This window comes from Topomyia yanbarensis, chromosome 1 (assembly GCF_030247195.1).
Source record: "Topomyia yanbarensis strain Yona2022 chromosome 1, ASM3024719v1, whole genome shotgun sequence".
Classification (NCBI taxonomy): domain Eukaryota; kingdom Metazoa; phylum Arthropoda; class Insecta; order Diptera; family Culicidae; genus Topomyia; species Topomyia yanbarensis.
This window is the reverse complement of record NC_080670.1, coordinates 45,271,657-45,288,149: the sequence shown is the minus strand read 5'-3', so window position 1 is coordinate 45,288,149 and position 16,493 is coordinate 45,271,657. Positions and strand designations below refer to the sequence as shown.

General features: G+C 40.3%; 2 protein-coding genes across 2 annotated transcripts; one reads left to right on the top strand and one right to left on the bottom strand.

Moving 5' to 3' along the window:
* Positions 1 to 912: 912 nt before the first annotated feature.
* LOC131677508 (bifunctional purine biosynthesis protein ATIC) lies at positions 913 to 14,567 on the bottom strand. Its single transcript, XM_058957363.1, has 4 exons — positions 14,430 to 14,567; positions 2,880 to 3,001; positions 1,449 to 2,817; positions 913 to 1,389 (listed from the first exon to the last, which is right to left on the bottom strand). The coding sequence occupies exons 2-4, from the start codon at positions 2,896 to 2,898 to the stop codon at positions 1,005 to 1,007; spliced, it is 1,773 nt and encodes a 590-aa protein (XP_058813346.1). The 5' UTR covers positions 2,899 to 3,001; positions 14,430 to 14,567; the 3' UTR covers positions 913 to 1,004.
* Positions 7,672 to 13,140, top strand: LOC131695261 (uncharacterized). The gene has a single exon (XM_058983753.1). It carries the CDS (start codon positions 7,672 to 7,674, stop codon positions 13,138 to 13,140), a length of 5,469 nt encoding a protein of 1,822 aa, XP_058839736.1.
* Positions 14,568 to 16,493: the final 1,926 nt, after the last annotated feature.

Below are 16,493 nucleotides of genomic sequence, written 5' to 3'. Positions count from 1 at the left end.
AGAGCTGTCAGAGTTGATTGGGAGCATGGCGATAATGTTAACGTTTGGAAATAGCTAACATGTTTTGGACATACCCAAAATAACAATTTCCATACATCAAATTGCTTTTTTCAACCTAAAATCAATTCCTTATGTATTTTAGAAGCACAATAACGATATTTGCATGATTGAAATGTTTACAACAATACCACCTCCTCCTGATTTTGGACCAGTTCAGCTGAAATGTGAAAGCACGATTAAAAATTTTCAATTAATTGCTTCCAATTAAACCATTTCACTCAGAATATAACGGGAGTTGCTTTCTAACATGATAATTTCAGTATTATATTAGCAATATTTCAATTTGTTATTAGCTTTAATTGGAAAAATGTACAAATCATCGTCAGGTGCTCCAAAATATGGTACTGGTCCAAAATACCCTCGTTACACTACCAGCCACTCTTGCTGTGGCCGATAAACCGAACGAGCATTGCTGTCCACCAGAGCTACTAGGAAGAGGAAAGCGGTATAGTGTTGGAAGCAAAATCCGCAATTGCAGGAGTAGCCAATGTGAGCACAGAAAAAGCTCGTTTGATATGCAGTACCTACTACATATAGAGATGAAAAAAAATTTAGTCGTCTGACCAGGCCCAGAGAAATTAATGTAAAACCCGGAGATCTCCAAAAACAGGAGTGTCCGGGTCAAACCAAGGTCCGGAGAAATGATTCACATATACCACTAGACTCAGTTCATGGAGTTCAGCAAATGTCTGTGTTTGTGACCAGCAATTTCAAATTGGTTAGTCTTAATCTCAAGGATAATGTAAAACATTTCCAAATGCTACAATTGAATTTCATTATGTTTCTCGGTTCCGGAATTACAGGTTGATGAGTACGGTCACAGGGAAAGGAAATTCTGAAAGCATAATAGAATTATAAAACAATTTACGCCTTTATTTTATTGTATGTATTGGCAAACATTTTAATGTTGATTTTCAATAGTGCACAAGCAGATCATAAGCCGGCTAATGGTGGAACAACCTCAAGTTAGTATGAACCATAATTATGTCATGCTCATTGCAAGCCTCAATGACACCAGCATCATTGGTCGACCCAGATGGACTAGCAATAAACGATACACCGCTCAGTTTAGCCCTATCCACGTTGTCACGGAATGGGAAAAACGCATCCGATCCCAAAGAAACCCCACTCAACTTCTTCGCCCACGTCTGTTTGTCAGTTTCCGTTAGGAACTCTGGGACCTTTTCGTACATAGCTACGAACTGCGCTAACGGCATGTCCTTGCCAACAGTTCCATTTACGTAGTTGTCGATTGCGTTGGAGATTTCCGCGCGCTTGACACCCTTCTTGAACTGCATTGACGTCACTCGTGGATGTTGTCGTAGCCACCTTATAATAAAATAATGAATTAACATTGAAAATTCTATCTTTTCTGAATATTAACTCACCAGTTGTCAGCCTTATCACCTGCCAGTCGAGTACAGTGGATGCGAGACTGCTGACCAGCTCCGATGCCAATAACTTGACCATCAGTGGCGTAGCACACGGAGTTACTCTGCGTGTATTTCAGGGCAATTGTCGCTACGATCAGATCACGCACGGCACCATCCGGAAGATTCTTGTTCTTCGTAACAATATTGGTAAACAGCGCCTTGCTGATATCGGCATCGTTGCGCCGTTGCTCTAATTGCAGTCCAAAGAGTGTCTTTCTTTCGATGGGACTTGGTTCATATGTTGGATCGATCTGAAGAATACAATATGCTCCATTCTTCTTCTTTTTTAGTAATTCTAGGGCTTCCTCGGAATATCCTGGTGCAATGATTCCATCAGATACTTCCCGAGAAATGATCTTCGCGGTTACAAGATCACAGGTGTCAGATAGAGCTACAAAGTCTCCAAAAGAAGACATCCGATCGGCGCCACGAGCGCGGGCATAAGCTGTGGCCAACGGAGTCAGGCTGTCGTATAGATCATCGACCATGCAGAGTTTAGCTTGAGCATGTGATAGAGGGACTCCTACTGCGGCTCCTGCAGGAGAAACGTGCTTGAAACTGGTTGCTGCTGAAATTCCAAGTGCTTTCTTTAGCTCACAAACCAATTGCCAACCGTTCAGAGCATCGCAAAGATTGATGAAACCGGGGGCTGCGTTAACTACCTTCAACGGAAGTTTTTCCAAAGTAGTAAAAATTTGAGCAGGTTTTTGATGTGGGTTCATGCCGTAACGGAGGCCAATCTGTGAAACACCAGCTGAATACTGCTTGCGGAAGTAGTCAGAAATCAAGTTGTCATATTCCGCCGTATGAGTGAACGCTTTTAAAGCCAGCAGCTGCCGGGTAGACTCCGTAGTATCTCCAAACTGTTTGATTTCAGCGAGTACCTTACTGTAATCTGAAGGATCACACAGCACTGTAACCCGGTTATGATTCTTGGCCGCTGCTCGCAACAGCGTTACACCGCCAATGTCGATATTCTCGACTGCCTCGGCTACCGTCACATCTGCCTTTGAGATGGTTAACCCGAACGGATACAGATTGCATACCACAAGCTGAACCAGTTCATAGTTTTGATGCTTCATATCACTCAAATCCGACTCAGTGAGGCGGGCCAATATTCCACCGTGCACTGCTGGGTGCAGCGTCTTCACACGTCCACCCAACATTTCTGGAGCTCCTGTAAGCTCGGACACATCGCGCACCGGTAGCCCTTGATCGCGGATTGCCTTGGCCGTACCACCACTGGCTACCAGTTTCAATCCAAGATGATTGAGTCCTGTCGCTAACTCTAGCAAACCGGTTTTGTCCGATACGCTTAGGATCGCTGTAAGAAGCCAATCGGTTTAATATAGATTTATACTTGAAGATCATAGCTGTAATGGTTACCAAGTCTTCCACTAGCCATGCTTTTGTAGTTAATGTGTCGTCTGGGAGATGTAGTATGTCGTGCTGTTGAAAACCGACTGAGTCGGAGTAGAAATTTCGTCCCTGAGATGAACTGGTGGCAACTGCAACGATAGAACAATGTTGATACATTTTTTTTATTCGAATCCCTTATGTATGTATGTTATGCGTTGTATCATCATAAGACATGATTTGCTGGGGAGTAATCTAGCGAACAACAACGATTAATAGCAAATCGAAAATAAGGTCATCCTTGCATTGATAACGGAGGTTACCGCGCGATCAAATCAGGAAAATCGAAAGCCTTGTTATCAGACTATTGGATGTTTTTATTAATAGCTGTTGTGCAAATACTTCGTTTGGTGAATGATGTAAAGTTTCCACAATCTATGTCGTTAAATTGACGTTGATGTAAAATACACATCGAATTATTTTTATGCATAGATAAAGTTCCATGTGAATCAGCTGTATAATGTGTCGAATAGAACAGCTAATAGCCAAAGATTAAGAAAATGTATAACATTGTGCGAACATGATTTTCATTCAGTCCTTCGGTTCACAACCAGCGGCGAAGTAGTTTCTTGCCAAAGACCATGCGTGAAGCAATTAACGAGTGGATTCAGCAGGTATTTTATAGTACCAACACAGATAACAGACATTTAGGCTTGAACAAAATTTATTTAAGAACCATCTTCTCGGCTGTATTCCGGCTGTGCTACCTTAAAACATTTGCTAAACGTGTTTTAATCACTCGCTTTATTCGAAATTGCAGTTCAAAGTGTTTTCACGCGTTTTTAGTATGAGATTAAACGTCTGTTATCCGTGATACCGGTGTCATGGATTTGAAGCTGTTACTGAAGCTTAAATTCTCGTTTTAACGAACCATGTGCAACCACTGATTGAAACCACCAGAATGTCTTTTTTCAGCGAGATGAAGACCACTGACTAGCACTCCATTTGTGAATAAATGAGCACATGCAAAGATCGCCCAAAACATTTTTGTGCGCCGGCAGCCCAGCCTTGAATCATATTATTCATTACATATGGGTGCATGTTCAGGTTAAGACCTGTTAATCCTCTTAGTCTTACCCCATTGTTGACGCTTTGAAATTTTTCAATTTAAAGGCTAGAGCCTCGAAGTCGGAATCGCACATTTCAAAATTTTATACCAGATTACACCAGCGTTTGAAGAAAGTAAGCATAAAATTGAGTAAGTGAGTAACGTTAACGTAGTCTTCGAATCATTAGTATGATGCCGCGAACTTGACCAGTACACATAATTGCTACTGTAAAGCACGGTTTATTTTACAACTGATTTTGATGAATCAACATTTTGTAAAATGGGATTCAAATAAGAACTTCGAAGAACAAAAAAAATATTTCGAATTATCTTGTTACAAGCTAGCGGTTGTGTACCATTTTCCCGCCCTGGATCTTTTTAGTAGAATACTTCTAACGTTTCAATATAGAGGCCCCGTTTCAAAACTTTCGGTCGAAATTTTACCCGAGTTTTTGAAGGAAATATCTGCTATTGTACTGAATGAAAACATTAGATTTTTGCGCTCTCTGATTGGAAGTATGCACAACATTTTTGTAACTAATTCTGTAGAATGTACAATTCCTGAAAGTAACGAAAATAATGGATTTCGTGAAAAAAGTTATTATCTGCACCATTATAGGTCCGTACAATTTCAAGCAAGCTAGACTAGCTCCTCCTCTTTGACAATGGAAGCAAATTATTTTTGTTCGATGACCAGCCCCTTTGGCTTCCAGCGTAAACTGAACCAAGTACAACCAGGGTCGTATGCGAGTGCCGCATCATTCGTCTGTTAAACTCGTGCTGGCTACACTAGTACGTCCTGCTGGCCGAATTCATCATCTGCTGAGAAAGGGTCACTACGCTGAGCGTGTCGGTACCGGAGCACGCGTCTATTGGTCTAGTATTGAAGCTGACAGTAAACACTGCCCGTGATAGCAAGTAAATCAGGAACATCCCTCGTAATCTATAACTGGCCATTCGAAATGACGAAGAGCTGAACAAATTGCTCTCCGGTGTGACTACTTGGTGTGTTGCCAAAGAAGACCGAAAAGAAACCGAACAAAGCGATTACCACCGGAAATAATAAGATAAACGCTGCTGGTGGTGAGAAAGCCGAAAAGCCAAAGGCTGCCACTAAGGAACCGGCTGCAATAAAGTCCAAAGAAGCCCCTGCAAAGGGGGTAGCAGCTATACAGAAGGCCACCGAACCATTGCAACTGCCAAGAAAGCTGCCCCGAAGATCACCGCTGGCAAAAAGTATATTCGCGCGTCTTCAATGTTGCCAAAACAGTCCTTTTCGGGACTAAAAAACTCTACTTGTAAAGAATTACACGTGATACAAAATTAAAAAAATGGATGTACTTTTCAAGTGATCTGTTAAAGGTCTGGCCAAATATAACGCAAAACCACATTTGATTAATTGAATATACCCTCAAAATATTTTTTAAAATTTTGATTTTAGAGGTTTTAACCTTAGGGTCATTCGCCTCTTGTCGGTTTAGAGAAATCACTAACCCCATATGCGGGTATGGGAATCGAGCCCAGTTGAGCTGCGTACAAGGCAATCGATTTACCAACTACGCTCTGCCCGTCTCCTCTCAAATTCTGAAAAAATAAAAAAAAACTATTTTTCAGAACTATCAGCCCTTAAAAATTTTCTACGTTATCATTTTCTAACCGATTTTCAAATTTTTGGGTTTGTTGGAAAGAAGGAGAAACGAGCTTTTGATAGGTTATGCTCTTTTATTAAAAATACTACGCGGTTTTGGGACACCAATATCAAATCAACTATTATTTTGCGATTTTGTCATTTGTCATAGCTCAACATTTCTATTAAGAATCGTCTTTGTTTTAATAAAATTTTAAAGAGAACATTTAAATCATTTAAAACATCATCAAAATCGGTTGAAAAATGGCAGTTTTTGCTAGTTAGAAACTTGCTCGCATGAACTTTTAAGGGGACAGTCCTATATGAAATTTTCAAAAAAGGGATTTTTTTGCTCGATTACGTATACAGTCAAAAGTTTATGTGTGAACTTTGAAGTTAAAATTGGAAAAAATAATGGAAGACGTAATTGTAGAATTTATTGAATCTACAACCTATACTAGGTCATTTGAAAACCTTTTTGCGATTTTTTTAGAACTTTGCGTGAAGCGAATTAATCAAAGCTTTCGTTCATTATAGTGTATCATTTCAGTAACGTTCTGTAATTTTTCTTTGCAAAAATATCGACAAACGACTCGGTTGCGAAGCTTTTCGTAGAAAATCTCTGGAAATGATTTGCGGTGTTACATGCCATTCAAAAACTACTTAGCCGATTTCTTTCAAACTTTGCACATTTTATGTTAAAAAATACCTAATCTCTACATTGAGTTTTTGGGATAATTTTTACTCATAAAAAGGTGGACTTTTTCGTTGAAAATTATTTTGTTTTACTTAAAATAAGTAAAAAAACCCTAATAGAATTTTTTTTCAAAAAAATTATACTTGTTGTCACTTGTAACATATGAGTTTATACTTTTGTCATTTAAACTCAGCAGGCAGGTCTGAGTTCAACGTATACTCGTATTTCTATAAAAAGATATCCTATCTCCTGTTTGAAAGCCTCACCGAACGTGGCAACCCTATAGCTGATACACGCAGAATCGAATGCCTTCAATTCAAAAGAAATATAAACTCATTCACCAACAAAAGCATTCATTTATTATATGTTGACAATTTGAAGGCAGACGGTGGCTTTCTTTCACACTTTCTAGCGTAAGTGAACTGCGTAATCTACTTAGAACCAGCAGAGAAACAAAATTCAGTTTACAACTGAAGTTGAATTTGGTTCGAAAATAACTGAATGAATGCGATGCACCGAACAATGTAGGACTAGACAAGGATTGAACAAATAAAAGTCAATGACGAAAATAAAAATGGGTGGGTAATGTCAGAGACATATCCGAAGTGAAGTAGAATACACTTTAGGTGTTAATACGAATGCTGCAATTTTTAATATCTTCTGAAAGGTTGTATTAAAACCAGTTATTTCAGTATTATAAGAATAAACAAACGTTGGTTTTAATTGACAATTTTCCTGTTTTATATAGTGATAAAAAAGATTCAGGTTTGATTTAATCAATACTGTTGTTTGAAATTACCAACAAATTCATTTGTAGGCTTTTCAATAGTTTTAGCAAATATTTCGTTTAAACCAACAAAATCGTAAGTTAACCGAACAAACAAGTTCGAAGAAACAAAAAAAATCTTTAGTATTAACCAAAGGGGAGAAGGGATCAAGGGATCAGTTCCATCAAACAAATTTTATTTTGTTTCAACAATGTTTCTGGTTGTTCAAATCATTGTTTACCCAAAGTGAAAAAATGTTTACAGTGTAATGTATTTATCTTGGTTCCCACCTTTTTTATTTACAGGCGCTAGCTTGAATTTCTTGACACTGTAAGCCGGAAGATCGAAGGAGTGAAAAATAAAACTTAATAAATATTCACGCAGTTAAGACGTGTTTTTACGTTTATACAATACAGTCCACTGACTCTTTTTTCGCACTGAGTTATCCGATGAACATCTGGACCTTCGATCCGGATATCGTGCTAGTGTGACAAAAGTGACCAATTGATTCCAGTTCGTGCGCGTAACGGGAAAATAATGATTTTCGCAGAGATTTCGGCTGACGAAAAGTTTGTGATATCGCGACGCGTTCCGTCGTAGATAAATAAAGAAAGAACTTTGATATGCAGTTAAGGTCTGCAAGTGTGAAAAAGACGCTGTTTCCTGGTTCCCCGCTTTTTGCTTTGAGAAGCGCAAAAGTGTTGCATACTCCCGTGCTGAGTGTGGAAGAGCAGAAAAAACAGCAGGAAATTCGTGAAACGGAATACAAGATGGCTGAATCGATCAATGCGCTGGTTCAATGCTGTGCTGCGACGAAGGGAAAAGTTGAGCGAATTCGTAGAGCAATTGATGCCGCAGGTAACGATAGTGGAAAGTTCAATATTCATGGATTGAACTTATATTTGAAAACCGTTGATTCTGCGTATATGGAATACAATGATTTCCAAAATCGGATATATTTGTCGCACCCATCCAAACGAGCTGAATTCGAGACTGGGTTTGTGGAATTCGAAGAGCTGTACGAATATGTTCGCATTGAGCTCAGTAAGATGATTCAAAATCATGAAGACGAGCAAAAGGCAATTGGCATGGCAGCTGCAATGCAGAGAGAGCAACAGATGCTGAAGTTTTCACTGACTGAGGAAGGAAATCGGCCTAGCACTAGTGGATATCAACCGGGCAGCGTTCAAGCTCGAATTCCATCGCTTCTACTGCAGAATACTCCTCTACCCACGTTTGACGGACGATATGAAAACTGGTTCAAGTTCAAGGCCATGTTTTGCGATATTATCGACCGATGCACCAGTGATTCCCCTGCTACTAAGTTGCATTTTTTGGACAAGGCGTTAGTAGCCAAGGCTCAAGGTGCGATCGATCAGCAAACTCTGAACGACAACAACTACGAGGGAGCCTGGAAAATTTTGACGGAGAGATTTGAAAATTTACCGATGGTTATCCATGGTCATATTACCAAGTTGTTGAATTTGAAACCTATGGCTAAGGAGTCGTTTCAGGAATTGAAAACGCTGGTTGACGATTGCGAGAAACGGGTGGACTCTTTGGAGTTTCACAAGTTAAACATGGATAAAATGGCTGAGGCTATTATTGTGACGCTTTTAACTTCCAAGCTCGACCCTGATACACGAAAGTGTTGGGAAACGACAATTGAACACGGCAAATTGCCGGTGTACAAGGACACAATTGCCTTTCTTCGAAAACGCAGCTATGTACTAGAGCGCTGTGAACAGGCAGCCAGTCTGAAGCAGACCAGAGGAGGAGCTGCGACAACTAAGACTGCCCCCTTTTTTAATAAGGTGCATTCGGTGGTGGTACAGAAAAATGAAAATCATTGTCCGGTATGTGAATCGAATCATCATGTAGAAATGTGTGAAGACTTCAAGAAATTAAGTATCGCTGCGAGATATAACAAAGCGAAACAAGCTGCTTTGTGCTTTTCCTGTTTAAGGAAGGGTCATCGCACAGCGAACTGTCGATCCAGTCAAGCTTGTTCAACGTGCTCGAAGAAACATCATTCTTTGATGCACCCCGAGGAACGGAAACTAGAATCATCAAACCTACCACCTACAGAATTGAAATCTGGTGGTGCCGAACTAACGGCCGCAAAGTGTACGCTACCTGATATAGTTTATGTGAACACATCTGTGAAAAGGCAGGTGCTCTTGGCAACTGCGGTCGTTCACGTGCTTGATTCTTGCGGTATGCTACATAATTGTCGTGCGCTGCTGGATTCCGGCGCGATGGCTAATTTTGTGTCGGAGAGAATGATCGATTTGCTTGGTCTGCGCAAGGAGTGCGTTGAAATTCCGGTTATCGGTGTGAATGGCATGAAAACGTTAGTAAAGTTCAAAGCACATGCCATAGTGAAGTCCAGAACAATGGAATATGAATTTGGTTTGGATTACCTGATAATACCGAAGGTTACTGGTGCGCTACCAACAAGAAAGATCGACATCGTAAATTGGCCGATACCTAACGGTGTGGTGTTGGCTGACCGGAATTTCAATGAGCCGAGTCGCATAGATATGTTGATCGGCGCAGAAGTTTTTTATGGGCTGCTACTAGCAGGTAAGATTAGAATGTCCGATGATTTGCCGTTGCTACAGGAAAGCGTGCTGGGCTGGCTTATAGCTGGAGCAGTAGCTGATGTGACGCCGGTTCAAACCGCTCGAGTCTGTCAAGTAACGCCATCTGTTGATCCGGAAGATGACCTCTCTGAGTTAGTGAGGCGCTTCTGGGCCATTGATGAACAAGTAGAAGAAACGTTTTTCTCAGATGACGGCTGCGAGGAGCATTTTAAGCAAACTCATATTCGTACAAAGGATGGCAGATACGTGGTGATGCTTCCTTTTCGAACGAACGTGACTGATCTGGGAGAGTCCCGGAAACAAGCTGAACGAAGATTCGAACTATTGGAAAGAAGACTGGATAATTGTCCTGATTTGAAACGAATGTATGGAGAATTTATCGACGAGTATGTGGCCCTCGGCCACTGTGTCAGAATCGAACGTAATGAAGATTTTGCTTACTATCTTCCCCACCACTGTGTATTGAAGCCAGACAGTTCGTCAACAAAGCTGAGGGTCGTGTTCGATGCATCGGCGAAGAGCGACACTGGTTTGTCTTTGAATGACGTAATGAAGGTTGGGCCAACAGTGCAAAGCAGTCTTTTTGACATAATACTCCGATTTAGAACCTTCAAATACTCTTTCACAGCTGATGTACCAAAGATGTACAGACAAATTCTGGTGAATGAAGCTCACACTTGTTATCAACGCATTTTGTGGAGAAAAGTAAGGTCCGATCCGTTGAGTGAATTTGAATTGAAAACGGTGACCTACGGTACGGCAGCTGCACCATATTTAGCTACTCGCTCTCTGCTCCAGCTAGCTAACGACGAAGAAAGGGAATATCCTTCAGCTAGTGTTGAATTGAAGAAATCTTTCTACATTGACGATGTTTTGTCGGGTGCAAACACATTGGTCGAAGCGAAGAAATTGCGAGACGATCTAGTGAAACTGTTAGCTAAAGAAGGATTCGAGCTTCACAAATGGTGTGCCAATGATGATGAACTGCTTGAAGGCATTCCTCTGGAAGCTCGAGAGAAGCAGATGGCGTTTGAAAATTGCAATGTAAATGGAGTAATAAAAACGCTCGGATTATACTGGAATCCGACCAGTGATGAATTTATGTTCCGTGTTAGGGCGATTGATGATGATCTAAAACTGCCAACTAAGCGACAAGTGCTATCAGAAACAGCGAAGCTGTTCGATCCCTTAGGGCTTTTGGCACCGACAATTGTTATCCCGAAGCTTATTATGCAACAACTGTGGGTCGAGAAAATCGATTGGGATGAAACGATTCCTTCAACACTATTTGAACGTTGGAATCGCTTTCGATCAGAGCTGTGTGGTATCAGCAACGCGAAGATTGAAAGAAGAGTGACAGTCGACGACACCGTGAAGATAGAACTACACGGCTTTGCAGACGCATCCACAATAGCCTATGGATGTTGTATTTATCTACGAAGCGTAAAGGTTGATGACACTGCGGAAATGAAACTTATCTGTGGTAGGTCTAGAGTAGCGCCATTAAAGGAAACACAACGTGGAGAGAAACCAGATGCGAAACCTTGTGAAATGACAGTCCCACGACTGGAGCTATGTGCTGCACTGCTCTTAGCACGGCAAATGAAAGCAGTTCGAGAAGCGTTGGCCGTAGATGCCAGCCAAGTAATGATGTGGTCAGATTCGATGATCGTACTTTCATGGCTACAAAAAACGAAACAAGACACGTCAGTATTCGTTCGTAATCATGTTGCGAAGATTCAAATGTTTACCTCCACTTCCACATGGCACCATATTCCAACAAAACAGAATCCAGCAGATGTGGTGTCGCGCGGTTTATTTCCAACGGAGTTGATGGATAGTATGTTATGGTGGAAGGGTCCACCGTTCCTGCAGACCACTGAGTACGACGAGAAATTTGTTACCGCTTATTTGTCTACTGAAGCACAGGTAATAGCTTGTTCGACAGCTGCCATTGCTATTCCAGAGAATCGAGCTTATGATGTGATTTTAGCGACAAGTAATTTTCGACGACTACAACGTGTTTTCGGCTACATAGCGAAATTTATCTTCAACTGTAGACGCAGAAGGATGGAAAGGCGTACTTGCGAGCGACTTGACAGTTATGATTTGAGAGAAGCTTTAAGGATCATGGTAATTTGTGTTCAACGTGTTGTATACGTAGAGGAAATCCATTGTATCCAGAAGAACAAACCAGTAAAGGGTAAGCTACGAAACCTTAATCCAATGCTTGATAACAATATTTTGCGAGTGGGAGGCCGAATCCGGCACTCTGACCTTCCCAAGGACCAGAAGCATCCGATGATACTACCAGAAAAAAACCATTTTACGGAATTGTTAGTAGACGCTTTGCATCGTGAACACTTACATGTCGGATTGAATGGTTTACTAGCCATTATCCGCCAGAAGTATTGGCCAGTTAATGCGAAAAGAACTATTCATCGTGTACTGAAACGATGCGTGACGTGCTTTCGAGCGAAACCAAAAACCCTTGAGCAATATATGGGAGATTTGCCGAGTTGTCGTGTAACAGCCGCGGCACCGTTTATCCGAACCGGTGTTGATTATGCAGGACCATTTTATCTTAAGCAAGGGCGAGGAAAGGCTGCAATGAAGGCGTACGTTAGTTTGTTCGTATGCATGTCTACGAAAGCAATCCATCTAGAACTAGTGACTTCCCTTACAACAGATGGATTTCTGGCTGCATTGCACAGATTCGTCGGTCGTCGTGGCAACGTTTTAGAAATGTTTTCCGACAATGGAACGAATTTTACTGGCGCTTGTAAGGATTTGATTGAACTCAGACAACTATTGAATTCGCAAGCTTTGCAAGGACGAATCGACGAGTTTTGCCAACTACGAGGAATTTTATGGCGGTTCAACCCTCCCAAGGCGCCGCATCAGGGTGGACTTTGGGAGTCTAATGTGAAGTCAAAGAAGAATCATCTCTACAAATCGCTTTCTGAAAGTTACATGACGTACGAAGAAATGAACACTCTCTTAATTCAGATTGAAGCAATTCTCAATTCGCGACCACTGATTCCGATGAATGATGATCCCTTTGACTACGAAGCTCTCAGTCCTGGACACTTTTTGATAGGTCGGGAACTGACAGCTGTTGCCGAACCTTTTTATGACGGACTAAAGGACGGCGTAGTATCCAGGTACCAGTTGGTGCAAAAACGGAAACAATGTTTTTGGAGACGCTGGTCGAATGAGTATGTTACGACTCTGCAAAAGAGAAGCAAGTGGACGAAGGAGCCCGCTTTGTTACGCCCAGGCCTACTGGTAATCCTAAAGGAGGACAATGTACCTCCCCAAATGTGGAAATTGGGTCGCATTTCTGAAACACACCCGGGAAAGGACGGCGTGACACGAGTTGTGACTATACGAACTAGTCGGGGAACGTATCGAAGACCTACTACGGAGATAGCTGTATTACCGATTCCAGACAACGATACCGCGATACCTGCAGAGGAAAATTGAGGCGTCTGCCTCACCCCGGGGTGAATGGTTGTTCAAATCATTGTTTACCCAAAGTGAAAAAATGTTTACAGTGTAATGTATTTATCTTGGTTCCCACCTTTTTTATTTACAGGCGCTAGCTTGAATTTCTTGACACTGTAAGCCGGAAGATCGAAGGAGTGAAAAATAAAACTTAATAAATATTCACGCAGTTAAGACGTGTTTTTACGTTTATACAATACAGTCCACTGACTCTTTTTTCGCACTGAGTTATCCGATGAACAGTTTCTATTTAAAATGCAATCATAAGTATTTGTTGAACTAAACCAAATACATGCTTTTGAGAAACACCCACTACAGTTTGAAACAAACATTCGTCATGTTTAAAATTCAAATAAACGTTTTGTTTTTTTTTTCAAAAAGGCTTGATTCTTCTGCGTTTTTCAGAAGATAGTAAAAATTGCAGCATTCATATTAACAGCTTAAAGTGCATTACACTTCACTTCGGTTATGTCGCTGACATTACCTACTCATCTTTTTTCGTAGCCAACACATGACTATTGAAAGTGCATGATTTTTTCATAAGACTCAATAAACACAAAATGACAATTTTAGGAACATTGTTTTTTTCAGCGGCGGAATAAATTCAATATCGCAGAAAAATTGACAATTATCGCGATTGGCAACTATGTTAGCACCAACAACTTTTGTTTGTGTTCCTCTAATGTGGTTTTTGTTTGAGGCGAAACTGAGTAAGTTTCTAACCCCAACTGCTGTCAAAATGTATGAACTGACAGCGGTTGGGGTTAGAACCTGACTCAGTTTCAGGTTCAAGCGAAATCGCCATAAGACAGGAGCAGTTATAGTGCCACCCACATCTTTGGGGCTACAAATATTGCTACCAATATTTTGCGGATTTTATATTCCATTGCAGAACTTGACCTTCCATTTAGACAAACCTCGCAGTTGTTTATTGGTGTTGTACTGTTAACAAATACTTGAAATGTAAACGGCGTAGTATAGCTTGACAAACGAAGATAACATCTCTCAAGAAAAAAAATGATTTGGATCAATTTTGAATATTTCTGATAAACTTCCTGCCCTTACACCCCACCGTACCCTAACTTGTTATCCCACAACGACAAAGCTCTGCGCAAAGTAGTTCGATCATTGAAATAACCTTGTCACGAAGCTGCGCATTGCTCTAAATCCTGATGTGCAAACATTCATTACAAAAATTTCACCAAACACTTCACACTTAACTATAATATGCCTTAAATGCAGTTCTTGATGCACACATAGTAACTTACACCAGAAAGGAATGTAGATGAAGAAAGCAACAACAAAAGCACGTGTTTCACTTTTCAAATTATTGACGGAGCTGCTCACAAACTAATCGACTGCATCAAGCCGACTGCCGGTACTATAGTATTACTTTACTCCATAGAGAAGGCTTGCGCCAGTCCAGACCATATCATATATTCGGTTTATATATTTTCATAAATGTGCAAAATACGATAGTGTGTTATTATTAGGGTGTCTTAAAGTAGATTTAATTATTCTAATTCACAAACAAAAACGAATGTATTATTATACTTTAAAATGTCCAAATCTCGAGTGGCATAAAATTAGGGCTGTTGGCCGAAATTCACTTTGTGGAGAAATTCCGGATAAACCGTTAATCGCTAGGTACCTATCACAGCAGTAGGCGAAAGAGAAAACTTTTCTTCGTTATCTTCTGTAGATAGATGTGCCCGATGAGGAACAGTTCACATGGTATTTCCCCTTAAATTGTATTTTGTCAGTTAACGTAAAAGTAAACAAAAGTCACAAATTTAAACATAACTTCGAGATGAATGGCAGTTGTGCTCATTTTTATTCTGAATCGCGACCAAATGACCTTTAGAACTCGATCATGTGGTTCGATCCAATCCGAATTCTGTTTGATTCCATTTTTCATAATAATGCAGGTTTGGGCATAGGAGTCTTGGGCATATGATTCGAATCACAAATCGTTAGTTCCCCATCAACTATGGAGATTTCTAACAGGTTCTACTAGCATATAAAATGAACCAACACAACGTGGTGTCGCTAACATATGCTAGCCAAAGCTTCAACAGTAAATGAAGAAGCTGTACCGTTGAATCACCCTATTAAACATATCAACCATCCCGTATCACGAATACAAATGGTTGCGCTGAGTTTGGTTTGTTTAGGTGAAGGGATTACACATACTAAAATAGCTGTGTGAATTTTGTCGAATTGAGATTTTGCTGATTACGTGCTTCCCCATGTGCAATACCTACATCGTTAGAGTACAGTAAATCTGGAGTCTAAACACATTTTATTAGTAGTTGTAATTCAAGTGATCATGATGATGCTCAAGTTGCTATTATCAACGAATTTATTTTATAGGCTAAGATAATCACCTAAGCTCATTTTTGAAAGCTTCTTAGGGAAAGGTATATTGGTTCGTTTTGGTCATAATAAGTGCGCTGAATGTTAAGTCATAAAAAATCCTCTAACTTAATTTTCTACAATCAAAGCTGTTCAAGAAGGACGGTTGAATTGCGACCGACACAAATTGGAATGATGTAATATTAATGCTTAATGGAGATAACTTACGATGGTCAAACCTCATATTGAGATATTTAGCAAATGCTGAAGCCTAAATATTGCATTTAGAATTTGAACACTTTGTCATTTCTGTAACAGTACCTGTAGTGGTAGAATTTGGACAGTTCTGACAGTGATTTATTTTGAAAATACACGTGTTTTTCAGTAGTAAAAGTTGATACGTTCAGTAAAAAAAACTGTGTTAGATGGAAGAGGAGAACAGAAAACTGATTCCGCACACATCTACGTCAAAAACCCGTTTCAGCAGATTCCCAGTCAAAAGTTTTATCTGGCTACAGCACGAGGTCCCTAGCAAATTCAAGCTTGGTTTCGCCGATAAATTTGCCCGGACACTGATGATCTGGCAAGGCATTTGCCCTTCGGATTCAAAATCAAGCTTTTCTCCCTCAAGAAAACGAAGGAGAAAGTATACTACCTTTCATGAAGTTCTGGCTTGATTTGGATAGTTGCCGCTAAAGCCAGCAAGTAATACAGTGGTATCGTGACAATTTAGGAGGTTTTCGTCTACAAGGATATTAATCCACCAAACTTACAGCAATTCCGTATAATCTAAAAGTCTTAAGTGACCAATAAAATGATAATTGAAAAGTGTTCTTCTTTTGAAATAAACTTGAACCGCAAAGATTTGACATATGTCGACTAAAATTAAGGATATATGTCTAACTTGGACATGTCAGTTACACTAAGGACTATTAGTAACTCTAGTAACCCTAGCAAGGGCGTATTCAGACATAGGG